This window comes from Oncorhynchus masou, chromosome 2 (genome assembly GCF_036934945.1).
Source record: "Oncorhynchus masou masou isolate Uvic2021 chromosome 2, UVic_Omas_1.1, whole genome shotgun sequence".
In the NCBI taxonomy this organism is placed as follows: Eukaryota; Metazoa; Chordata; class Actinopteri; order Salmoniformes; family Salmonidae; genus Oncorhynchus; species Oncorhynchus masou.
Genome location: NC_088213.1, coordinates 25652207 through 25680083, shown reverse-complemented (window position 1 = coordinate 25680083; position 27877 = coordinate 25652207). Strand labels below are relative to the sequence as shown.

General features: G+C 44.9%; 1 protein-coding gene across 1 annotated transcript in view; it reads left to right on the top strand.

Annotated features, from left to right (window-relative positions):
• The window catches only part of LOC135557486 (carbohydrate sulfotransferase 8-like), a 204515-nt gene that overhangs the window by 32638 nt on the left and 144000 nt on the right, over positions 1 to 27877 (top strand). The window contains exon 2 of the mRNA XM_064990777.1: positions 14175 to 14380. Coding sequence (XP_064846849.1) covers positions 14206 to 14380 — 175 coding nt within the window. The 5' untranslated portion in view covers positions 14175 to 14205. The remainder of the gene's footprint in view (positions 1 to 14174; positions 14381 to 27877) is intronic.

The window sequence follows — 27877 nt, the reverse complement described above, 5'->3', positions numbered from 1 at the left end:
CCCAAGCTGGCAAACTAGCCTTTCATGAAAGTGTTTGAGTAAAGGACAGACTGTAAGTTACACCATGGGCTAGCTAGAACACTGTGTTTTTAAAAGGTTGACACAGAAAGGCCATGATGTGTGAGGCTAGCGTGTAGTCAGGCTGTTCCGAATCCTTAAATGCACTTAATGCACTTCAAAACCAAACCAATCCACACGGGACTGCCCACAATTTTACCTGGTGAAATGGTGCTGACCACAACAAACAGAATATACAGAAAGAATATATACAGGATAAACAGAATATAGAGAGAATATATAGAAACATCTATGATGCTCTGATGCTCACAGACTTGGTCAGTTTATACTACCGCATGTCTGGGAGAGGCCTTTTTACACGTCTTGTCATGCTTGTCACTGAATGCAAAACAAACGCCATTCCCCACTGGGCACAGATGTCAATTCAACATCTATTCCACGTTGGTTCAACATTACTTAATTGAAATGACGTGGAAACAACATTGATTCAACCAGTTTGTCCCCAGTGGGCCCTCATTTTGGATGGAAAAACAGATGTGTACTGTCTTTAGTTACTTTGGGTATATTGGAGCTACGATGTAATGTCTCAAGTATGTACTGTGCGGTGAAAACGTTTTTTCCCCATTTAAGATTTTCTCTATTTTTGCGTATTTTTGATACTGAATGTTATCTGATCTTCAACCAAAACCTAATATTAGATAAAGGGAACCTGAGTGAATAAATAACACACAAAAAATGATACTTATTTGATTTATTTAATTAACAAAGTTATGCAACACCCAATATCCCTGTGTGAAAAGTAATTTCCCCCTGGTTTTCCACCTTTAGCTGTGATGATTGCAACCAAATGCTTCCTGTAGTTGTTGATCAGTCTCTCACATCACAGAGGAGGAATTTTGTCCCACTCGTATATTACGCTCATATTACGCTCATGTAATTCATCCAAATAGACAAACCGACAAAATTTGATGCATCAGTGCTAGTATCTCCCAGGACTTCCTGTTTTTGGCCTTGCTTATTAATGATATAGCCTTCACAGCTAATGAAGGACACATATTTAGTGTAATATATGCACAGCTTCCAAGGTCTTAGTCAGACTTTAGTGCAATATGAGTTTCTACGATCTATTATGATGTGGCTTCATATTACAGCATTATGTATACACTTTAATATGGGTTGCTGATTGAATACAACTGTGAAGGAAAAGCAGTGTTTAATTGAATTAAACTGTAATTAGCATTATTGTGTTTAGTGCTGCAATTATTTGATTGAATGTGAAGAGCGTAATTCAGTGAAGGACAGTACAAAAGAGCACAGCTTAGGGGACTCCTCTGCATTAGGTTTCAGGTAGGTGATAGAGTTACACCTCTCTCTTTCTTTCTTTCTTTCTTTCTTTCTTTCTTTCTTTCTTTCTTTCTTTCTTTCTTTCTTTCTTTCTTTATTTCTTTCTTTCTTTCTTTCTTTCTTTCTCTCTCTCTCTCTCTCTCTCTCTCTCTCTTACGTTCTCCCTCTCTATGAATCTAACCTTTTGTATTTGAATTAGTATATTGAGTGAACAGAAAGTCCAGGGACATTACGTAAAGACTTTGTCAGAGTCTAATACTTAAACAACATTTGAGACACTTCCATGTTGCCCTTGGATCTCCATTCAACTTCCTGGTTTAGGTTTAACTGACTTTATTCTTCAAGGATTTAAATGGTTCCTGCCTTGTCTGTAAAACATTAATTAAGCATTGATTAAAGGGGAGGGACGGGAGGTCAGTACAGACTCATCTCTATTGATCAGTATGTGTGTTTACCCATGAAGGCAAACAGACTTTGTGGGAGTATACATTGGGCCCAGGAAGACAGTTGAAGTTGAAGTTTGAATGTCAAATTAACTCATTGTCAATTCGTTGTCGTATGGTATGATGCAATTTAATACTTGTCTCTTTAACTCATCTACAGTGTAGATTCTACACATGAACAATTATCATGACTGAAATACAACTGTTTGCTAAAGAACAGATGGCTGTCATAGTTTTCAGGACCAACACTGCACCATTACTTGGTAACCACCTCCCTCAGTGACACCACGCTCAACACATCAACAGGTATACAATCTACACTACTGTTCAAAGGTTTGGGGACACTTAGAAATGCCCTTGTTTTTGAAAGAAAAGCCCAAAAATATTGTCCATTAAAATAACATCAAATTGATCAGAAATACAGTGTAGACATTGTTAATGTTGTAAATGACTATCGTAGCTGGAAATGGCAGATTTTTTATGAAATATCTATATAGGCGCACAGAGGCCCGTTATCAGCAGCCATCACTCCTGTGTTCCAATGGCACGTTGTGTTAGCTAATCCAAGTTTATCATTTTAAAAGGCTAATTGATCATTAGAAAACCCTTTTGCAATTATGTTAGCACAGCTGAAAACTGTTGTCCTGATTAAAGAAGCAATACATTTGTCTTTCTTTAGACTAGTTGAGTATCTAGAGCGTTTGAGGATTTGATTACAGGCTCAAAATGGCCAGAAGTACTTTCTACTGAAACTCGTCAGTCTATTCTTGTTCTGAGAAATGAAGACTATTCCATTTGGGAAATTGCCAAGAAACTGAAGATCTCGTACAACGCTGTGTACTACTCCCTTCACAGAAAAGCACAAACTGTCTCTACAATAGTCATTTACAACATTAACAATGTCTATACTTGTAACGGCATTCTTCCTTTTCTGAGGAGGAGAAGCGAGAAGGATCGGAGGACCAATGCGCAGCGTGGTAAGTGTCCATAACATTTATTTAAAGACATAAACTGAACACTACAAAACAATAAACGTGAAACAAACGAAACCAAAACACTACCGTGTGGCAACAAACACACACACGGAAAACAAACACCCACAACTCAAAAGTGAAACCCAGGCTACCTAAGTATGATTCTCAATCAGAGACAACTAACAACACCTGCCTCTGATTGAGAACCATACTAGGCCGAAACAGAAACCAAACATAGAAAAACAAACATAGACTGCCCAACCCAACTCACGCCCTGACCACACTAAATAAAGACAAAACAAAGGAAATAAAGGTCAGAACGTGACAATATTGTATTTCTGATCAATTTGATGTTATTTTAATAGACAAAAAAAATGTACTTTTCTTTCAAGAACAAGGACATTTCTAAGTGACCGCAAATTTTTGAACGTTAGTGTATGTACTGTCGTGAAACAAAAAAAGGAGATGTGAAACGACTTTATGATGGTGAGCATTAAGATTTGCACCACCAGTAAAGACATTATCCTGTCTCTATGGCAACATTATGCAACACATATCACAACATGAAATATCTCTTACCCTCGTACAAACAAACCAGACACCCAGCTCTGCTTTCCTTCTGTCATTTTATTCTTCTCACAAATGGAAATCCATACAGTAGCGCTTGGGGTTCAAATGACAAAAGTATATGCCTACCTTTTTATACCTCAGTTGTATGAAAATTAGATGTTTATGTACTGTAGCTGAGAATGAGTCATAAGAAGTTCTCAACACACAAAGAGACCATTTGTCACGGCTTTCTGTAGGCAAAGGAGAGTCAGACCAAAATGCGGCGTGGCTATTGCGATCCATGTTTAATGAAAACGAAGTAAACATGAATCAAATACAAAAACAATAGACGTAATACAAAAACCGAAACAGCCTAATACTGGTGCAAACTAACACACGTCAGAAATAAGGACATCAGGACAATCACCCACAAAACCCAACACCAAACAGGCTACCTAAATACAGTTCAGAGACTATGACTAACACCTGCCTCTGATTGAGAACCATATCAGGCCAAACACAGAAACAGACAAACTAGACAGACAACATAGAATGCCCACTCAGATCACACCCTGACCAAACAAAACATAGAAACATACAAAGCAAACTATGGTCAGGGTGTGACAGTACCCCCACCCCAAGGTGCGGACTCCAGCCGCAAAACCTGAACCTATTGGGGAGGGTCTGGGTGGGCATCTGTCGGCTCCTTGCAGACTGGCGGCACTGGCGGAGCTGGGCAGACGGGTGGCTCAGGCGGCGCTGGGCAGACGGGTGGCTCAGGCGGCGCTGGGCAGACGGGTGGCTCAGGTGGCGCTGGGCAGACGGGTAGCTCAGATGGCTCTGGGCAGACGGGTAGCTCAGATGGCGCTGGGCAGACTGACGACTCTGATGGCGCTGGGCAGACGGGAAGCTCCGCCAACGCTGGAGAGGCGGAAGGCTCCGGCAGCGCTGGACAGGTGGGAGACTCCGGCAGCGCTGGAGAGGAGGAAGGCTCTGGCTGCGCTGGAGAGGCGGGAGACTCCGGCAGCGCTTGAGGGGAGGAAGGCTCCGGCAGCGCTGGACAGACGGGAGCACCTGTAAGGATGAGCCGGAGAGACAGCCTGGTGCGGGGGGCTGCCACCGGAGGGCTGGTGCGTGGAGGTGGTACTGGGTAGACCGGACCGTGCAGGCGCACTGGAGCTCTTGAGCACCGAGCCTGCCCAACCCTACCCGGTTGAATGGTCCTGGTCGCCCTGCCAGTGCGGCTAGGTGGAATAGCCCGCACTGGGCTATGCAGGCGAACCGGGGACACCATGCGCAAGGCTGGTGTCATGTAAGCCGGCCCAAGGAGACGCACTGGAGACCAGATGCGTAGAGTCGGCTTCATGGCACTTAGCTCGATGCCCACTCTAGCCCGGCCGATACGCGGAGCAGGATTCCCCTGGTGTTGTTAGACCTACCTTTCCCCGTGCACTCCTTAGATAGCCGACCATTAGGGTCAGGTGTAGTTAGGGAGGCTACGGTGCCGCTGGACATGGTAACGCAGGGGGGTCATAAGGAGCAGATTAGTCTGTTCCTTATAGATTCACCTGTGTTTCCAGTGGTGTTGGGAATTCCCTGGCTAGCTCAACACAACCCTGTGGTTTCCTGGCGACAGGGGGCTCTTAAGGGGTGGTCAGAGGAGTGTTCAGGCAGGTGTATAGGAGTTGCCGTTGGTGCGACTACGGTGGAGAGTCCAGACCAGGTTTCCACCGTGCGCATTCCCTCTGAATATATAAATTCAGTAAAAAGAAGGCGACCCAATTACCACCCCATCGCCGAGAGGACTGTGCGATAAACCTTCTGGAGAATGCTGCACTTCTTAGGAGTCACGTGTATCCATTGTCCCAGGAGGAGACAGTAGCGATGGAAACATATGTGACTGAATCGCTGGGACATGGGTACATTTGGCCCTCCGCATCGCCCGTCTCCTCAAGCTTCTTTTTAGTGAAGAAGAAGGATGGAGGTCATCACAGTGGGATTTAGTTACCCACTACCTCTCATCGCTATGGCGGTGGAATCATTTCACGGGGCGCGCTTCTTCACAAAACTGGGCCTGAGGTGTGCGTATAATCTGGTACGTATCCGGGGAGGAGATGAGTGGAAAACCGCATTTAGTACTACATCTGGTCATGATGAGTACCGCGTCATGCCATATTAGTTGAAGAATGCTCCAGCCGTCTTCCAATCCTTTGTAGATGAGATTCTCCGAGACCTGCTTGGGCAGGGAGTGGTAGTGTACATGGATGACATCTTGATCTATTCTGCCACAAGCACGGTGCATGTGTCTGGTGCGTAAGGTACTTGGGCGACTGCTGGAGCATGACCTGTATTGCAAGGCGGAGAAATGTGAGTTTATCAAACAGGCCGTTTCCTTCCTGGGTTATCATATTTACACCTCTGGGGTGGTGATGGAGGATGACCGCATTACAGCCGTGCGTAATTGGCCGACTCCGAACACGGTGAAAGAAGTGCAGCGGTTTTTAGGGTTTGCCACTACTTACTACCAGAGGTTTATCCGGGGTTTTGGTCAGGTGGCTGCTCCCATCACCTCACTGCTGAAGGGAGGACCGGTGCGCTTGCGTTGGTCAGCAGAGGCGGGCAGAGCTTTCAGTCGTTTGAAGGAGCTGTTCACCAATGCGCCCGTGTTGGCGCATCCGGAACCCTCTTTAGCGTTCATAGTGGAGGTGGACGCGTCCGAGGCGGGGGTTGGGGCCGTGCTGTCCGTGCTGCCACCCAAGCTACGCCCTTGTGCCTTCTTTTCGAGAAAGCTCGGTCCAGCGGAGCGAAACTATGACGTGGTGGACCGGGAGTTGTTAGCTGTAGTCAAGGCTCTGAAGGTGTGGAGACATTGGCTTGAGGGATGCGAAACACCCTTTTCTCATCTGACCATCGTAATCTCGAGTATATCCGGGCCGCGAGGAGACTAAATCCACGTCAGGCTAGATGGGCCGTGTTTTTCACCAGGTTTCGGTTTACCATCTCATACCAGCCAGGCTCCCAAAACACCAAAGCCGACGCGCTGTCCCGCCTCTATGATACCGAGGAGCGGTCCGTTGAGCCAACTCCCATCATTCCACCTTCATGTCTCGTGGCACAGGTGGTATGGGAGGTGGACGCGGAGATAGAGAGGGCCTCACGGTTAGAGCCGGCCCGGGATAAGCTGATCCGGTGGGCTCATACTCTTCCCTCCTCGGGTCATCCTGGCATCGAGAGGACAGTGCGGAGTCTTAGAGTGAGATACTGGTGGCCCACGCTGGCTAAGGACGTGAGATTTTATGTCTCCTCCTGCTCAGTGTGCGCTCAGAGCAAGGCTCCTCGGCACTTGCCTAGAGGGAAGTTACAACCCCTCCCCGTTCAACAACGGCCGTGGACACACTTATCGGTGGACTTTCTTACCCACCTTCCCCCGTCCCAGGGAAGTACTACGATCCTGGTCGTTGTGGATCGGTTTTCTAAGTCCTGTCGTCTCATCCCGTTGCCCGGTCTCCCTACGGCCCTGCAGACTGCGGAGGCCTTGTTTACCCATGTCTTACGGCCCTATGGGGTGCCTGAGGACAGTTTCTGATCGGGGTCCCCAATTCACGTCCAGTGTGGGGGGCGTTTATGGAGAGACTGGGGGTCTCGGTCAGCTCACCCGAGAGTAATGGGCAGGTGGAGCGTGTAAACCAGGATGTGGTCAGGTTTCTGCGGTCCTATTGCCGGGACCGGCCTGGTGAGTGGGCACGGTATGTTCCTCGGGCTGAGCTTGCTCAGAACTCCCTACGCCACTCCTCAACTAACTTGTCCCCTTTTGAGTGTGTGTTAGGTTACCAGCCGGTCCTGGCCCCATGGCATCAGAGCCAGACCGAGGCTCCTGCGGTTGAGGAATGGGTACAGCGCTCCAAGGACATCTGGAAAGCCGTCCAGGACTCGCTAAGGTTAGCGGGAGAACGGCAGAAGAGGAGCGCTGACCAGCACCGCAGTGAGGCCCCCGTGTTTGCACCGGGGGACAGGGACTGGCTCTCGACCCGAAACCTGCCCCTCCACCTGCCCTGTCGAAAGCTGGGGCCGCAATGTGTGGGGCCGTTCAAAGTCCTGAGGAGAATAAACGAGGTGTGTTACAGGTTACAGATTCCTAGGTATTATCGTATTAACCCCTCGTTTCATGTGTCTCTCCTCAGGCCGGTGGTGGCTGGTCCCCTGCAAGAAGGTGAGGTGCCTGAGGTCCCTCCGCCCCCTCTGGACATCGAGGGGTCCCCGGCGTACACGGTTCGTGGTATTCTGGATTCGAGATGCTGGGTGGGGGGCCTACAGTACCTCGTGGACTGGAAGGGGTACGGTCCGGAGGAGAGATGCTGGGTTCCGATGGGGCCATTTTGGACCCTTCTCTCCTGAGAGATTTCCACCGCCTCCACCCGGATCGCCCGGCGCCTCGTCCTCCAGCTCCAGGTCGTCCTCGAGGCCGGTGGTGGCGCGCTGCGGGAGCCGCGCATCAGGGGGGGGGTTGGTTGTCTGTTGGTTTTGTCTTATTAGTTTCACCTGTGTGTATTTTGGTTTAATTAGCTTCCCTATATGTAGTAGGTTGACCCGCCCTTGTGTTGTGCAGGATTGTTTTTTGTTACTCTGTTGGTTGTGGTTTTCATGTTTGTATTCTCCGGACTGTTTGGTCCTGTGTTTGGGCTGGTCTGTTTTATGCGCCCTGTATGTTGGCGTGACCATTTTTTTGGCCGGAGAATAAATCACGATTTACTGAACCCTGCTCTCTGCGCCTGATTCCAACCCACCACTCCTAGTAGGCTGTGACACTTAGGTGGTAGGGGCATGGCGGGGCGCGGCCATGGGGGTGGTCAATGGTGCGGTCGCCGACCCAACATTTTAGAGGCCCTCCTATAGGTCTCAATGTCACGTTCTGACCATAGTTCTGTTATTTTATTCTTTGTTTTAGTATGGTCAGGGCGTGAGTTGGGGTGTGCAGTCTGTTTGTTTTTCTATGTTGGTTTTTGTGTTCGGCCTAGTATGGTTCTCAATCAGAGGCAGGTGTCGTTAGTTGTCTCTGATTGAGAATCATACTTAGGTAGCCTGGGTTTCACTTTTGGTTTGTGGGTGTTTGTTTCCGTGTGAGTGTTTGGGCCACACAGTACTGATTCGGTTTTGTATATTTCACGTTTATTATTTTGTTCCAGTGTTCAGTTGTGTTGTTGAATAAATCAATATGGACACTTACGCTGCGTTTTGGTCTGATCCTTCTTCCACCTCTGAATGCCGTGACACTCAGTGACAAAATGTAGTTGTTATTAAGCTAATTTCCTGCAATTCTACACATCTTGCCATGGCAGATGCTATCTGAGTGATTCAACATTATAACAACATCAATGGGGGCCCCATGCCAAGACAAAACTACTCCTGAATGCATAATTAGTAGATTTTTTGATTGATTCTCCCTGTCTGGCTTTTATTTTGGTGATTGTTAGTTCTTATTTAAAACAATATAGGTCCATTATCTTTTCTACAGTCCTTTTAAGTCCTTTTAAGTTTACACTGAAAACATTTAATTATCCCGATTTTCAATCCTAATAATAATAATATTATTTGGACATAAGGAGTCTGAAAAAACACTAGGGCGACCCGCCCAAAATGTTTGTATGTAGAAAAAACCCTGCTTTTGACCAGGGACCACAAGGCTAGGGTTAATATAGGGGATAGAATGCCATTTGGGACACACCCATACTGTACTGAGAAACTGTTTCCTCAACAAACTTCCCTCCATTTCCTCTTCGCTATTCTCCACTGCATCCCCATAATAATTCTATGAATGTCTTTCATTGGAGACTTTCACAATACCAGCAGCAACTCCTTTGCCCTCTCTAGCCTCATGCAGTAGTACTCTTTAATGAGCTCCCAGTAGCTGATCTGCTGGGTTTCAGGCTGCTATAGCTGGAATATAACTCAAATGTGCTTATAAAATATAATTCTGCATTTTGCACAATATCGATATCTAAACCCAGATTAAGATTTTATTTGACCATTGTCTTAATGAGATATTGTGTGTGTGTCATTTTTGCATGTTGCTTGTAGCACACTGTAGATGTTCTGCAGGTTGAGGTCAGGAAGTCAAATAGGCTGAATATGAAGCTCTCTGGTCTGAATTTGTAATTCTATGTAACAGCATTGACAATAGACCAGTGATTGGACACTAACACTATGGCTTTGCATTTATTGAATTAAGGATGTTTAAAAAGCATTCACTAAGTCCAAAGCTTCATATAGCAGTGTAGCTAAGACATTGGCACTCTCATTCGTGCTGTCTAATATTCTGTCTTTTCACACCTGAACATGGGAACACTACTGCAGGGGCTGTCTGTATGTTAATAGCCTACCTGTGACTTCATCTGTAGCATTTGTTGTTATGCACCATAGAGAGAATAGCTACTCTAAAGGTGTTTGGGTGTTATGTGTGAGGGTGTTTGACCATGTCTGTTTGCGTCTGAGCCGTCATCAGCCCTTTGTCTGAGTGTGTCTGGGTGCACGTGTCCCCTGCAGAGCCAGCCACTGGCAGCCAGGTCACCGTCACAGGGAGCAGGGGAATGTGTGAGGTGGCTGGGGGCCGCTGCCGGCTGAGGTGTGGGGCTGACTATGTTAGATGGGGGAATTGTGGGATGTTACGTATGTCAGCAACATGAACAGAAAGAGAGCGAGACATTGTCACTATCATACTGTAGCCAATTGGATAACCGGAATAAAGGAGTTCAGAAACAGACCTATGCATTAGCTGTGCTTGATTGAATTTGCTGAGCACAATGGAAACAACATAATAATCCCAAAAGTGCAAATACTTCCCGCCTGGTGCCCCAGGCAGCCTCAGTCAGTTGCTCAGATTATTTGAAAGAAAACAAATACCATCTGAGCACTGGTCTTTTCTACATAACAGAATAACAGTCAGTTTGGTGGCTAATCTCATTTACTGATGGGTAATCTCCATCACAGCAGCAGAATGGATTACTGACCACAGATCAGCCAGCTGCCATAAATAAGGACAATTAGCTCTGCGGTGAATATGATTTTGCCTCCCATTTTACCCCTGTCAAACCCTGGGCTCAGGTAGTAATTGAATAGTGAATGGAATAGGGCCACCAACTGAATCTTTCTTTGTCCCTTTGTTATGGTGCCAATCATTTAATTCGGACCATAAATCGTTTCTGGGCCACCTGTTTCAGTATTGCCAAGGGAAGTTAGATATGCAGTTATACAGAACAGAATACAAGTTTGTCATTGCAAGCTGTGCTACGTTCAGTCCACATACAGTTTTTGTGTTTTTCCTGTAATCATACTTTAAAAGACCATAGTGCATACTAAATACTAATAGCTATATCCCATAAATGGGAATTGGGAATATGGTAGAAAAAATGAAACATTATTATCAGAATACATTTTGCAAACATCCTTGTGTGTTTGCTTAATGAATTCAGCAGATGGATACATACACTTCTCAGGATTTGATCCAGTTGATCAGAGGGCGTGTTCCCAGCAAAACAATAGATGCATATAAGAATTAGATATGTCCCTGGCTGATTGTACTGGCTGATTTATCCACGACTGAAGGCCAGCCAAAGAGGTTTGATATCTGATTGACTGCTATTGGTCTCCAAGGTTATGACATCAGTTCATAACTCATACGGGCTGATGAATTGTTTCTTATTTTCAATTATATGTGTTCATTATTTATATTTTTCTCGTCTCATTCTGTATATTTATACACGCCGTTGATGACCCACTATTCACCAGTATCTAGTTAACTTGTTACCTGTTACACCTGTTACGCACAGGTGCTGTCACGCTCTTCGTAAGAAGTGGACCAAGGTGCAGCGTGGTGAGCGTACACTTTCCTTTTTATTCCGGAATGACGCCAACAAAACAAGAAACTAAAGGAACAACCGTGAAGCTTCCGGGGCTTTAGTGCCACTAACAAAGTTATCTACCCACACTGAAGGAGGGAAAAAGGGCTACCTAAGTATGATTCCCAATCAGAGACAACGATAGACCACTGTCCCTGATTGAGAACCATACCCAGCCAAAACATAGAAATAAAGAAACATAGAACACAAAACATAGAATGCCCACCCCATACCTCACCCTGACCTAACCAAATAGAGAAATAAAACGGCTCTCTAAGGTCAGGGTGTGACAGTACCCCCCCCCCTAAAAGGTGTGGACTCTGGCCGCAAAACCTGAACCTATAGGAGAGAGTCTGGGTGGGCATCTATCCACGGTGGCGGCTCTGGTGCGGGACGTAGACCCCGCTCCACCTCTGGCTCACCCCACTTTGGTAGTGCCTCTGGTGTGGGGACCCTTGCCGCCAACCCTGGACAGGGGACCCTCTCTGCGGGCCCCAGACTGGGCACCCTCGCTGCGGGCCCTGGACTGGGCACCCTCGCTGCGGGCCCCGGACTGGGCACCCTCGCTGGGGGCTCCGGACTGGAGGCCTATAGGGGAGGGTCTGGGGGGTATTTATCCGCGGTGGCGGCTCTGGTGCGGGACGTAGACCCCGCTCCACCTCTGGCTCACCCCACTTTGGTAGTGCCTCTGGAGTGGGGACCCGTGCCGCCAACCCTGGACAGGGACCCTCTCTGCGGGCCCCGGACTGGGCACCCTTGTTGCGGGCCCCGGACTGGGCACCCTCGTTGCGGGCCTCGGACTGGGCACTGTCGCTGCGGGCCCCGGACTGGGCACCCTCGCTACGGGCCCCGGACTGGACACCCTCGCTGCAGGTCCCGGACTGGGCACCCTCGCTGCGGGACCCGGACTGGGGGCTCCAGACTGGAAGCCGTTGCTGGAGGCTCCGGACTGGAGAACGTCACTGGAGGCTCCGGACTGGAGAACGTCGCTGGAGGCTCCGGACTGGAGAATGTCACTGGAGACTCCGGACTGGGGAACGTCGCTAGAGACTCCGGACCGGAGGCCGTCGCTAGAGACTCCAGACCGGAGGCCGTCGCTAGAGACTCCGGACTGGAGGCCGTCGCTGGAGGCTCTGGACCGGGGACCCTCGTTGGAGGCTTTGTGCCATGACTCCTCACTGGAGGCTTCTTGCCATGGATCATCACTGGAGGCTTCTTGCCATGGATCATCACTGGAGGCTTCTTGCCATGGATCATCACTGGAGGCTTCGTGCCATGGATCATCACTGGAGGCTTCGTGCCATGGATCATCACTGGAGGCTTCTTGCCATGGATCATCACTGGAGGCTTCTTGCCATGGATCATCACTGGAGGCTTCTTGCCATGGATCATCACTGGAGGCTTCGTGCCATGGATCATCACTGGAGGCTTCTTGCCATGGATCATCACTGGAGGCTTCGTGCCATGGATCATCACTGGAGGCTTCGTGCCATGGATCATCACTGGAGGCTTCTTGCCATGGATCATCACTGGAGGCTTCTTGCCATGGATCATCACTGGAGGCTTCTTGCCATGGATCATCACTGGAGGCTTCTTGCCATGGATCATCACTGGAGGCTTCTTGCCATGGATCATCACTGGAGGCTTCGTGCCATGGATCAGCACTGGAGTGAGGAGACGTTTGGGCAGTCTAGTACATGGAGCTGCCACAGGGCTCACCAGGCTGGGGAGACATACAGGAGGCTTAGTTCTGGCAGCAGGCACAGGACTCACCAGGCTGGAGGGCGGCAGGTAGCCTAGTGGTTAGAGCGTTGGACTACCAACTGGAAGGTTGCAAGTTCAAACCCCCGAGCTGACAAGGTACAAATCTGTCGTTCTGCCTCTGAACAGGCAGTTAACCCAGTGTTCCTAGGCCATCATTGAAAATAAGAACTGACTTGCCTCGTTAAATAAAGGTAAAATTTAAAATTAAAATAAAAACATACAGGAGGCTTAGTTCTGGGCACAGGTACAGGACTCACCAGATTGGAGAGACATACAGGAGGCCTTGTCCTTGGCAGAGCCACTGGATACACTGGGCCTTGGAGGTACACTGGAGGTCTCGAGCTTAGAGCTGGCACAACCCGTTCTGGCTGGATGCTCACCCTAGCCCTGCAGCTGTGGGGAACTGGGATGTAGTGCACCAGGCTGTGAACGCGCTCCACCGCATAACACGGTGCCTGACCAGTATGACGCTCGCCACGGAGAGTTGGCTCAGGTCTCCAACCTGACTCAGCCAAACTGTCTCTCTAAGGTCAAGGCGTGACAGGTGCGTCTTCTTAAGTGCGTGTCTCCACTTAATTTGTTTGTGCAGCACTGATGAAGGCATAGCAAGTGAAAAATATGCTCCTTTTTATATTTAGCACTTTGCACTTTCACCTTTTTTTGATTACATAAAGTATATTTTGGCATCCCGCCTCCTTGGTTTTTTCCTTTTTATGGTTTGAGTGCGAGATTCCATTGAACTATTTAGATAGCCTGAGCACGGACCCTCCTTCTGGCTCACTGATTCATAAAAAACATGGCTTCTAGATTTAATGTCAAGTTGTCCACAGTTTAACACATTTTGTTGTTTGATGTAATTTGCAAACAGACTTCAAAAAGCCTATGTTTATCATTAATACTGCACAGTATGTATTTTAAGTAGTTCCTGCTTATAAAATGTATCATCTCTGGTCATTCACATACAGTATGTTTATTCATCTTGGATGGTAAGCATTTGGCAGGTCAAAGAGAATGTGTTTCTATGGCTGTCATTCAGTAAGGTGAACACAAGCTGTTGAAGAACCATGATTAGCCTACCTATATTAACGTCATTAAAACCTATTTAATCCCATGCTATGTCCTATATTGTGTTGCAATATCTTATGTCCTGTCCTATCTGGGCTGACTCTGTCCCTGTTCTCTCTCCCCAGGCAGCAGTCTGAGCTGAGGCAGGATAGCAGGATGCTGTGGGTGGAGTGTAGGATAGTGGACGCCCTGCGTGGGAGAAGACGGATGAGGGCCACGGCCGTCAAGCTGCCCTGCTCCTTCTGGTTCCTCCTGCTGTTCGGGGCCGGAGGCCTTGTCCTCTTCATACACCTCCAGGACCTCTCAGAGATGGTCCAGCAACAGGCTCCAGGTCAGTGGGAGAGAAATTATACCCTATTCTACAGTCAGTTTCTACTGACCTGAAACTGGAATGGGTTGAACCTATCATCAGTACTGTCTGTTGTGAAAGAAGCGTGACACACATACAAATAAACCCATATACACCTGTTCACATGCATGTACACATGTACTATATATACTGTTATTGTCAACCTGCTCCTCTTCTGGATTAAAGTTTGATAAGAACCGTACCAAGTTTGCATACTGAAAATGTAAAGCAATTGGTTATGAGTTATCATCAGACAATGCCAGGATGTCAACCGTAAATTAGGGCAATGTCCTTGGTGGTGCACTGTGAGGGCACCACTGGTGAACACCTGCTACAGCACCACAGGACTGAGCCACACACTGAGAGATAGAGAGATATGGGGAGAGAGCTGGGGAGAGAGAGAGGGCTAAGATGTAGATAAGAGGGAGGGAGGGAGAGAGGGAGGGAGAGAGAGACTACACAAAGAGAGATGGAGAGATGGGGGAGGCTCTGTGCACCGCTGTGTGTGGGTCTATCATGTGTCACCCGTGCTGTGTGTCATCATCAGTATCAGACAGGATGAGTACTGTGTCAGCCTCTCTATCAATAAGAGGTACTTACGGAGAGTGAGAACTCTCCTGGCTCTAATATTCGACTGTTAGATGCTCGTGCGGGTAATATCACACACACACACACACACACACACACACACACACACACACACACACACACACACACACACACACACACACACACACACACACACACACACACACACACACACACACACACACTGCCAAGTGTGTCTAAACTGGAAACTGCAGTGCTAGTGGGCCACACATATTGTAGAAATGGCAAGGTGTTTTGGTGTGTCTATTCAGAAGGAGCACCATGCCAAGTTCAATGTCATGATGACAAGATAGTGGCATGTCCTGTTTTTATTGAAGATTTTGTGTCTATGTGGGGCGGTCCTTTGTAGCTCAGTTGGTAGAGCATGGTGCTTGTAACCTAGAGTAGTGGGTTCAATTCACAGGTCCACCCATACGTTACATTTATTCACGCATGACTGTCATTTGCTTTGGATAAAAGTGTCTGCTAAATGGCATATATTATATTATTACGATAAGCACTTAATGAATTTGAAGTATTTAAACTGCTGACATACTGTACTGTAATTGTACTGTACGAGTATCCATTTTCACAGCAAAAGCAAGCATGCACGCACTATCCATGCACTGATTTAGTTAGAAACAAACAATGCAAATTTCACAAATGATGTATGACACATGAAGTGTTACAATGAACATTCAGTGACTTCGGTATAGCTTACACCACTGGAAAGATAATGCTGAACGGTATCTATGCCTTAAGCTACGATGCCTCACTTCCACCAGAAGCTCATCTCTAATAGTGTTGAGTATTAATACATTGGATGTCAGCTTCTATCTATCTTCCTCTCTCCACTGCTCATCCCCTTTGTCTGGCTGTGGAGTGTAGTCACAGTCAGTGGAGTGCTTTGGTCCCCCATCGTTAAGATAACACTCACAATAGCTGAACAGGAACCAGCAGTTTAACAGGCTGGGCAACAGTCTCTCCTGATCACCACAGTAACTGTTTAAGGGACAATCGAGGGGAAACCCACTAGCTACCAATCTCCTGGGGAAAAGACATGGCTCAAGGCCCTATCAGCTAGCTGAGATAAATTGCTAACACACATTTTGACCCGTGAGCGTTTTTCCAACACTTTAAGGCCTTGTTGTCACAGTGTGGGCCAACGGCTGAGAGGAAGGTCTAGTTGTATGGTGGTGTTCCAGTAAAGGTATGTGTCTTCACTCAAACACCAATAACACATTATTGCCATCTCATTGGAACAAACCCTATGGCAAAGCAAAGTCTTTCTTCATCGGAAAAAAGGACAAGGGCCCGTTGAGTGGACTGGTACAGCATTACACAACTCCACTGAGATCGTGCCGAGTCGTGACTAGGTCACCCACTATTCTCTTGTTCCAGTATAGTATAATTACATAGCACTAATCCATTTCCTCTCTAATAATCATTGCATGTTAGCTCAACTCGGTTACAGTAGCTAATCTATAGAAATGCTCTGTTTACTACAGAGGACTGCTGTGCTATGCATTGAATGGCACAAATTGAACAAAGGCACAGTGGTGTGTTTGCCAGTTATTGTCTAATTGCACTCTTACCATGCAAAGAAAATCCTACCCAACGTCCTTGACATCTTTACTGATCCATGGCTTGGCATCCGCAGTGAGGAGTCGTGGTTGAAAAGCCATCTGCTTGGGGTGAAGACGATAATGTCACTGTCTTTTTTATATGCAACATGTCGCCAGGCAGTCAAAGAACACTTCACACATCACTGATGAGATGACATGGAGAACGAAAAATATGTACTAAGGTACGAGAGCCTGTGTACGTGTGTGTACGTGTGTGTACGTGTGTGTGTGTGTGTGTGTGTGTGTGTGTGTGTGTGTGTGTGTGTGTGTGTGTGTGTGTGTGTGTGTGTGTGTGTGTGTGTGTGTGTGCGTGTGCGTGTGTGTGCGTTTCCTTAGATGTAGCCTAGTCTCGTTGGTGAAATATAAAACCTTTCTCTATGTCAATGGTATTCAAAGTTGGGGTCGGGGAACGGTAGTTGGGTCGGCCAAGATTTATATATACAGTATAGCGTATATTTAGTACTTAATATTTGTTAGGATCCCCAGTTAGCTGCTGCCGAGGCAGGGCTACTCTTCCTGTGGTCCAAACAGGAAACAACATAACAAATGAAATACATAATATACATACATATACACAGCACTACATTTACATTACAATTTAGCCTTTCAGCAGAAGCTCCCATCCAGAGCTACGTACAGCTAGTGTATTCATCTTAAGATAGTCAGGCGAGACAACCACATATCACAGTTGTACCCCAACCATGTATCACATACATAATACAATACAAAATACAATGCAAAATACAATAGAAAATTCATAAACATGTCTGTGTCTCTTCATGGCCGGGCCCGCAAGGTGTTCTTTTATCTGTTTTTTGAATCTGGTTTAGTCATGGCTCTAACAGACGCCTCACAAGTCTTCAACTGGCAGCTTCATTAAATAGTACCCACAAAACACCAGTCTCAACGTCAACAGTGAAGAGGCGACTCTGGGATACTGGCCTTCTAGGCAGAGTTGCAAAGAAAAAGCCATATCTCAGACTGGCCAATAAAAATAAAAGATTAAGATGGGCAAAAGAACACAGACACTGGACAGAGATAGCATCCTGGAGTTGCCTCTTCATTGTTGACGTTGAGACTGGTGTTTTGCACGTACTATTTTATGACCATTTTGAGCCTGTAATTGAACCCACAAATGCTGATGCTCCAGATACTCAACTAATCTAAAGAAGGCCAGGTGCATTGCTTCTTTAATCAGAACACAGTTTTCAGCTGTGCTAACATAATTGCAAAAGGGTTTTCTAATAATCAATTAACCTTTTAAAATTATAACCTTGGATTAGCTAACACAACGTGGCATTGGAACACAGGAGTGATGGTTGCTGATAATGGGCCTCTGTACACCTATGTAGATATTCCATTAAAAATCAACTGTTTCCAGCAACAATAGTCATTTACAACATTAACAATGTCTACACTGTATTTCTGATCAATTTTATGTTATTTTAATGGACAAAATATTTTCTTTTCTTTCAAAAACAAGGACATTTCTAAGTGACACCAAACTTTGGGATTTTTGCCCATTCTTCAAGTCAAAACTGCTCCAGCTCCTTCAAGTTGGATGGGTTGCGCTGGTGTACAGCAATCTTTAAGCCATACTACAGTTTCTCAAGTGAATTGAGGTCTGGGATTTGACTAGGCCATTCCAAGACATTTAAATGTTTCCCCTTAAACCACTTGAGTGTTGCTTTAGCAGTATGCTCAGGGTCATTGTACTGCTGGGAGATGAACCTCCATCCCAGTATCAAATCTCTGGAAGACTGAAACACATTTCCCTAAAGAATTTGAAAAAAATGAAAAACATCCCCACAGTGAAGCATGGTGGTGGCAGCATCATGGTGGTGTTCTCAGGGTGATGAGAGGTGTTGGGTTTGCAACATACATATTGTTTTCCTTGATGGCCAAAAAGCTAAATTTTAGTCTCATCTGACCAGAGTACCTTCTTCCATATGTTTGAGAGTCTCCCACATGCCTTTTGGCGAATTCCAAATCCTGTTTTTTTTTTCTAGCCACTCTTCCGTAAAGCCTAGCAATGTGGGCAATGAATACCTGTCCCCTGTGCTCTGTGTGTATCTGTAGAGTGTGGACAGATACTCCAATCTCTGCTGCGGAGCTTTGCAGCTCCTTTAGGGTTATCTTTGGTGTCTTTCTTGCCTCTCGGATTAATGCCCTCCTTGCCTGGTCCGTGAGTTTTGGTGGGCGGCCATCTCTTGGCAGGTTTGTTGCGGTGCCATATTCTTTCCATTTTTTAATAATGGATTTAATGGTGCTCTGTGTGATGTTCAAAGTTTCTGATATTTTTATAACCCTGAACTGTACTTCTCCACAGCGTTGTCCCTGACCTGTTTGGAGAGCTCCTTAGTCTTCATGGTGCAGCTTGCTTGGTGGTGTCCCTTGCTTAGTGGTGTTGCAGACTCTGGGGCCTTTCAGAACAGGTGTATATATACTGAGATCATGTGACACTTAGATTGCACACAAGTGGATTTTATTTAACTAATTCTGTGACTTCTGAAGGTAATTGGTTGCACCAGATCTTATTTAGGGGCTTCATAGCAAAGAGAGTGAATACATATGTACCCACCACTTTTCTGTTTTTTATTTTTTATATTAAGTAATTTTTTTCATTTCACTTCACCTATTTGGACTATTTTGTGTATGTGCATTACATGAAATCCAAATAAAAATCCATTTAAATTACAGGTTGTAATGCAACCAAATAGGAAAAACGCCAAGGGGGATGAATACTTTTGCAAGGCATTGTACTGGTGGACTGACTGTGGATGTATGTACAACTACCCTCTCATCTGGTCCACAACAATCCTCCCCCCATCCCCCCCTCCATCTGTCCATCAATCCCTCTTCACATGGGGACCGCAAGGTACAGTGCATATTGTTTCAAGCTGGAAGGTAGAATTTGATCTCTCCCCACCAGAGGTCCAGTAATCCTTTAAGCCTTTATGTTTGCAGAGTCTAATTTAGCTGTCTCTTAATGTAATTAAATTGTGAGGATGACCTAGCATGGAGGGAGGGGCTGATCAACAATATTTCCATGCAAATCCACTCCAATGGATGTTTGTGTAAAAAATGTATATTTTACGACCTTATTATTTCCTCTCCATCCTTTGCCTGTCCACCTCACAAAGCTCCCTTTACAAAAACTACTTGTGCAGACCTGGCACCATCCACTCTCACTCCACTCCACTCCATCCCACCCAGTTCAGTGCATTTGAAATTAATTATTGGCAAAGCTACGTCACTCAGTCATTTTACACAACCTTAAGTGCCATGGTACCCTGACCTTTGACATAGTAGGTAAGCACTGTCTCTGGGGATTTTGTGAGAAAAACAGAACTTAATTGAAACAGTGCAACCATACAGTACAATAAGGGCAGTTTTCTGCTGGCCGGTTTTGTCCCTGGATCACATGATGATCTGGATGGTTATCTGGAGAGTGTCATGGCAACCTGTACTCATGCCAAGCTGTAGATGTTACAGATCTCCATTCTCCTCTGTACACCTCAGCTACTGAGGAGGGATAGCCTATTATGGTCTGGCAGAACACGCTGAAATCTGAACCATCCAAGTGGCCTTGATAGCTGAAACTCTGAAACCCTGGATACAGTAGCCTACCTTTGCATCAGTAGGCAGTCAGTAGAGAGGCATTTAGTAGGTAGGTATTCGTCTAGGTACTTAGTAGGTATTGTAGGTATTCATTGCCCACATTGCCAACTCAGTCTGCTAACCTACTAGGGTATCACAATTTCTCCGTGGCAACGCCAAGGTCATGTGGTGTTCTATTAACATTAGTCCCCTGTGGTCATGTTCTGGGCTCTCTGGTCTGGACATAATCTGTTTTCCAAAGCCATCTGATCCCACAACCAATGCTGCCAATATGTTTCCAAATTGATTTTTTCCTCCACTTTCTTCCATTACAGTGAATGACTGATGTCCAGAAAAATACAATGTTATCCCTACAGCAATTAAAGCTATACTATTACTTTACCAAAAGACTAAAAGGCATTTACTGTACTTTATCATGCAAGAGAGGCATATTATTATTTGGCTTTTGCCAGTTGTGTTTTTATTGCACAGACTTTAGAGAATGCTCTCTGTGTGTTGGAAAATATAGTCTGTGTGAGACACAGCCACAAATCATATTAGTGCAGCACTGAGTCCTGGGCGAACGTTACATCTCCCCTGAACCATTCCTCAGTCCTGGACATAAAACACTTCAAAACAGCTGATCTGGTGCTGTCCAGTAAGCCATGAAATACAAAATGTAGCCCGGATCAGAAAGCATCCATATGAGACAGAGGAAGCTACATTTACCAGCGGAGATGGAAACAAAAAAAGAAGATGCTCTGATCTTTCCCTTTCAACTGTAGTGCAAAGGTCAAGATGCATCTTTTGAGCCTCCCACTAGTACAGACATGGGCAACTGGCGGGATGCCAGTTTTGAAGGCCCTTAGATCAATAATAAAAAAATATAGCATATTTTTGGGGGGAACGCAGTCAGGGTGTCAACTTACAGTTGCGAGTTAGAATATTAGAATACTCAAGGTGCAATTTCAAAATATGGTTGTACATAAGATTTTTTTTGTTTTGTTATGTCAGTCACTGACTTAATTAGCCAGTCACAGACTTAGCCCACGTCAGCAAAAATGTTGTAGATTGTTAGCTGACAGATGAGAGCAGTGATGAGCTGTGCTAGTGGGGGGTGTCCGCCTGGCCTTTCTCCAAGTGCACGCTGGGCTGTGTTCAAAAACTCCAAAAGGTTTGAGAACAGGATGTGGGTTGAGCACCAGGTAGATCCAACAGAGAAGTGACTTTTTGAAAAGTCTTTGAAGGCCGCTATTGGAGCCTGTGCTGCTCAACATAACCAATCTGCCACATGCTGTGCCACTCTAACCCCACAGCCAAGGGTGGGCCGTACTGTACACTGTCCTGCTGCAGCACAGAGAGAACTCCTTCAGTGACCAAAGCCTCAAACACACAGATTTGAGCAGAAATCTCACGGAGGCAATTGTTTGAGAACTTTTTTCAGAGCATCCTGGTGCATTTACTGTTTACAAACTTGGCATTGCAGTTGTGGAGGCCTTGGACAGAAGTCAATATCATATAACTCAGAGTTTGTACTCGCTTAAAATATAGTCTCTCACAATTGATCTACCTTCATCCACTGCAGTGCAAATTCAATGCAGAGCTTTTTGGGAGGGAGAGAAGGAGATATTTGGCTTCTCCACTGCAGCACAAAAATAATAATGAGATCATGTTTTTGGGGTAATTAGAATTAACAGGTGAGCTGGCTGAGCCACAGACGACAGACCGACAAACAGACATACAGAGTCTAGCCGCCACAGTTGCTGATTAAAGAAGGCACTCTGCCACTTATTCAATATGACAAGGCCCTGGCCATCCGTGTCCCTAGTCATTCCCTTATCTGTCTGACACCAATCCTCCATTTCCTCTCCTCTGCTCTCCGTCTCGGGAAAGAGACAGCCTCTCTCCTCTCGTCATTGGAGCACCAAATAATCAGGATGGGATTGGTTTTCAAAGGCCTGGTAATGAGCAGCAACATGAATATACATGTCTAATATCGAGCCAAACCAGCCATCCATTCCCAGAACTCCCTCTCCCTAACCAACTGAAGAACATCCCTTTTTCCCCACCACCAAACCAACAGCAGAATAAAAGAACGATTTCAAAAAGAATACTTATTTTTTTCAGTACACTTTCCCTTATGTTTTGTGTTTTTTTTTGCATGAGAATTTGATTAAAAAGTAATCAAAGGTAGAACAGCAGGTAAAGTAGGACTGGGAAGCGGTAGGTAGGTATAGGTTCTGACAGTCACAAGGAAGGCACCACACAGAGCAGACTTAATAAGTACTGGAAGGGAGGGCCTGAGTTGCGTAGCAACCCTGATTTTTCCTCAGACGGGACTGTCTTCTTCTTATGAGGCTGTTGTTCTCTTCAAAGTTTAATTGCTGTCAGAAAGCTTGTCTTTACCGTAACACGCACTTCAGAAAGCTCACAGCGAGAACACTTGTCTTTACCACTGCAGAGTTCCTCCAGAGAGAGAGAGAGAGAGAGAGAGAGAGAGAGAGAGAGACCTTATAATAGACACTGCTTCCACCAAGGAGACATCCTGGGAAAGCAAAGTAGAGCTGTATATGGAAAACATGAATAATGCCAGTGTTCAAGGTCTCTACACCATTGCCTAGAATATCATATTTTCTCTGCTGAACAGGGGAAATCATGAACTAAATAACATGTTGTTATTTAGGACCATAAAAAGGTAGCTGCTAATTGTGACCCATATATTGCACTTTGCAAACAAAAGCTTTTGTTGTGTAAATGTTTCCACACTGACACTAACCTACTGTTTTTAAAATGAAGAAGATCTTGTTTGATATGATCAAAACCTGCATGAGGAGCATTAAAATGACATTGAAGCCTAGTTTCCATATTTATTTTATTTATTATTTTATTTCACCTTCATTTAACCAGGTAGGCTAGTTGAGAAGAAGTTCTCATTTACAACTGTGAGCTGACCAAGATAAAGCAGTGCGACACAAACAATAACACAGAGTTACACATGGAATAACCAAACATACAGTCAATAACACAATAGAAAAAGTCTATATACAGTGTGTGCAAATGAGGTAAGATACTGTAAGGGAGGTAAGGCAATAAATAGGCCATAGTGGCGAAAAAATTACAAGTTAGCAGTTAAACACTGGAGTGATAGATGTGCAGAAGATGAATGTACAAGGAGAGATACTGGGGTGCAAAGGAGCAAAACAATAAATAAAATAAATAACAGTATGGGGATGAGGTTGTTGGATGGGCTATTTACAGATGGCTATGTACAGGTACAGTGATCTGTGAGCTGCTCTGACAGCTAGTGCTTAATGTTAGTGAGGGAGATATGAGTCTCCAGCTTCAGTGATTTTTGCAATTTGTTCCAGTCATTAGCAGCAGAGAACTGGAAGGAAAGGCGGCCAAATGAGGAATTGGCTTTGGGGGTGAACAGTGAGATATACCTGCTGGAGCGCCTGCTACGTGTGGGTGCTGCTATGGTGACCAGTCAGCTGAGATAAGGCGGGGCTTTACCTAGCGTGTGACCGCAGACCCATTACGGATGCAGGCAATGAGGCAGTGATCGCTGAGATCCTGGTTGAAGACAGCAGAGATGTATTTGGAGGACAGGTTTGTTCGGATGATAACTATGAGCGTGCGCATGTTTATGGATTTGGGGTTGTACCTGCTAGGTTCATCGATAATTTGTGTAAGATTGAGGGCATCAAGCTTAGATTGTAGGATGACTGGGGTGTCCCAGTTTAGGTCACCTAACAGCACAAGCTCTGAAGATAGATGGGGACAATCAATACACATATGGTGTCCAGGGCACAGCTGGGGGCAGAGGGTGGTCTGTAGCAAGCGGCAATGGTGAGAGACTTGTTTCTGGAAAGGTGGATTTTTATAAGTAGTAGCTCAAATTGTTTGTGCACAGATCTGGATAGTAAAGACAGAACTATGCAGGCTATCTCTGCAGTAGACTGCAACTCCGCCCCCTTTGGCAGTTCTATCTTGTTGGGAAATGTTATAAGCCAGGATTCAGACACGGCTAGGATATCCGGGTTGGCAGAGTGTGCTAAAGCAGTGAATAAAACAAAACTTAGGTAGGAGGCTTCTAATGTTGACATGCATGAAACCAAGGCTAGAGATCAAATCACTTTTGAATAGAATACATTGTAGAATAATAGTGAAGACATCAAAACTATGAAATAACACAAATAACACAGTGTTAAACAAATCAAAACATTTTTTATATTTTGGATTCTTCAAAGTAGCCACCCTTTACCTTGATGACATCTTTGCATACTCTTGGCAATCTCTCAACCAGCTTCACCTGGAATGCTTTTCCAACAGTCTTGAAGGAGTTCCCACATATGCTGAGCACTTGTTGGCTGCTTTTCCTTCACTCTGCGGTCCAACTCATCCCAAGCCATCTCAATTGGGTTGAGGTCGGGTGATTGTGGAGGCCAGGTCATCTGATGCAGCACTCCATACACAGCCTGGAGGTTTGTTGGGTCATTGTGCTGTAGAAAAACTAATTATAGTCCCACTAAGCGCAAACCAGATGGGATGGGGTATCACTGCAGAATGCTGGTTAAGTTTGCCTTGAATTCTAAATAAATCACTGACAGTGTCACCAGCAAAGTACCCCCACACCATGACACCTCCTCCTCCATGCTTCACGGTCGGAACCACACATGCAGAGATAATCCGTTCACATACTCTGCATCTCACAAAGACATAATGGTTGGAACCAAAAATAACACATTTGGACTCATCAGACCAAAGAACAAGTCTCTTCTTCTTATTGGTGTTTTCTTAGTAGTGGTTCTTTGCAGCAATTTGTCCACAAAGGCCTGATTCACTCCTCGGAACAGTTGATGTTGAGATGTGTCTGTTATTTGAACACTGTGAAGCATTTATATGGGTTGCAATCTGAAGCTTGTAACTCTAATGAACGTATCCTCTGCAGCAGAGTTAACTCTGTGTCGTCATTTCCTGTGGCAGTCTGTTCTTGTACCAGTTTCATCATAGTGCTTTATGGTTTTTAAGCTTCATCATAGCGCATGATGGTTTTTGCGATTACACTTCAAGAAACTTTCAAAATTCTTGAAATCTTCCGTATTGACTGAAATTCATGTCTTAAAGTAATGATGGACTGTTGTTTCCCTATGCTTATTTGAGCTGTTCTTATACCAAATAAGGCTATCTTCTGTATAGCACCCCTACCTTGTCACAACCCAACTGATTTGCTAGAAAGCGTTAAGAAGGAAAGAAATTCCACAAATTAACTTTTAACATGACACACCTGTTAATTGAAATGCGTTCCAGGTGGCTACCTCATGAAGCTGGTTGAGATAATGTCAAGAGTGTGCAAAGCTGTCATCCAGTCAAAGAGTGGCTACTTTGAAGAATCTCAAATATAAAATATATTTAGATTTGTTTAACACTTTTTTGGTTACTACATGATTCCATATGTGTTATTTTATGTGTAGATTTGGCCTTGTGTTTTAGGTTATTGTCCTGCTGAAAGGTGAATTCATCTCCCAGTGTCTGTTGGAAAGTAAACTGAACCAGATTTTGCCTGTGCTTAGCTCCTTTCCATAAATGTTTTATCCTGAAAATCTCCCCAGTCATTAACGATTACAAGCATACCCATAACATGATGCAGCCACCACTATGCTTGAAAATATGGAGTGGTACTCAGTAATGTGTTGTATTGGATTTGCCCCAAACATAACAATTTGTAGTCAGGACCAAAATGTTAATTGCTTTGCCACTTTTTTTACACTATTACTTTAGTGCCTTGTTGCAAACAGGATGTGTGTTTTGGTAAATTTGTATTCTAGTCAGGCTTCCTTCTTTTCACGCTGCCAATTAAGTTAGTATTGTTAAGTAACTACAATGTTGTTGATCCATCTTCAGTTTTCTCCTATCACAGCCATTAAACTCTGTAACTGTTTTAAAGTCACTATTGGCCTCATGGTGAAATCCCTGAGTGGTTTCCTTCCTCTCCGGCAACTGAGTTAGGAAAGATGCCTGTATCTTTGTAGTGACTGGGTGTATTGACACTCCATCTAAAGTGTAATTAATAACTTCACCATGGTCAAAGTGACATTCAATGTCTGCTTTTTTTTACCCATCTACCAATAGGTGACCTTTGCGAGGCATTGGAAAATCTCCCTGGTGCTTGTGTGTTTGAAAAACTGCTCGGTTGAGGGACCTTACAGATAATTTTATGTGTGGGGTACAGAGATGAGATAGTTATTCAAAAATCATGTTAAACACTATTGCACACAAGGTAGTCCATGCAACTTATTATGTAATTTGTTAAGCACATTTCTACTCCTGAACTTATTTAGGATGTAAACATTTCTAAAAACATAATTCCACTTTGACATTATGGGGTATTATGTGTAGGCCCCTGAAAACAAATCTAAATTGCATCAATTGTATATTCATGTGGAAAAAGTCAACGGGAGTGAATACTTTCTGAAGGCATTGTATGTCTTTCTCTGCGATCACCCAAAAAATGTTGGCCTGGGAGGCGGGCGGACATGCAGAACATGGATATCACTGTAATATCCTCCACACAAAGACCTTGTCTCTCTTAAAGTAACAGGAAGTTGAAGTCTGCCTGTGGGAGAGGAATGTAGGTATTGGTAATGGTAATCAGATGGTAATCTGTCTTTCTGTTAAATCAAATCAAATTGTATTTGACACATGCACCGAATACAACAGGTGTAGACTTTACCGTGAAATGCTTACTTACAACCCCTTCCCAATGTTGCAGAGTTAAAATTAAGAAAAAGAAAAAGACTAACAAGAGGTATAAATGCACAATAATGAAGTTATATACAGGAAGTACCAGTACCATATAACATACTAGCCTAAACAATATAATACTGACAAAGGCACATGTCACAGCATACTACAGGTCACAGTGGGACCTATCATTTTGGGTATAGAATGACTGCGAGAAGGTCAGTTCTGGTGGCTTTTTAAAAGGACATTCTACTCCAAAATGAATCAAAATAAAATTATGTTGACATCTAAAATATAATTTTTTCCTTCAAAAACGAGCCCAATAACATATTGGTCCATATTATCAGGCAGGTGTGCTATTTAGCAATAAGCATTGTCACCTGATGGAGCCCACCTGATGCAGCATAGTGGCTATAAATAAATAGGCTCAGGGTTGCCCATCTGCATTTACCCCATTGGGCTAATCATTAGCTAGATCACAAACTCTGAAGTCTAAAGTTAGCAACATATTGATGATTTGGATGTTCCAGAAAAGGTTTCAGCCAACCACGGATCATGTACTTTGAATATAATGTAGGCCTACCTGTTAAACCTGACCCTTATTACTCACATCAGCCACGGAACGCAAGATCACACAGTTTTGTAACAGCAGGGGCTCTCATGCATGACTCATTGTTGTTTTTCTCGAAGCGAGCATAAAAGACAGTTTTGCATCACTGGGCAACTCACGGCTGGATTCCCTTTGTAATCCATTATCGTCTACAAGCCCTGCCACATCCTATGAGCATCCGAGCCAGTGTAATAGGATTCCATCTTTCTCCTATATTGTCCTTTTTCATGTTTGATGGTTAGTCGGAGGTCGTAGTGGGATTTCTTGTATGCGTCCATGTCTGTGTCCTGTTCCTTGTAAAGTGGTAGCTCT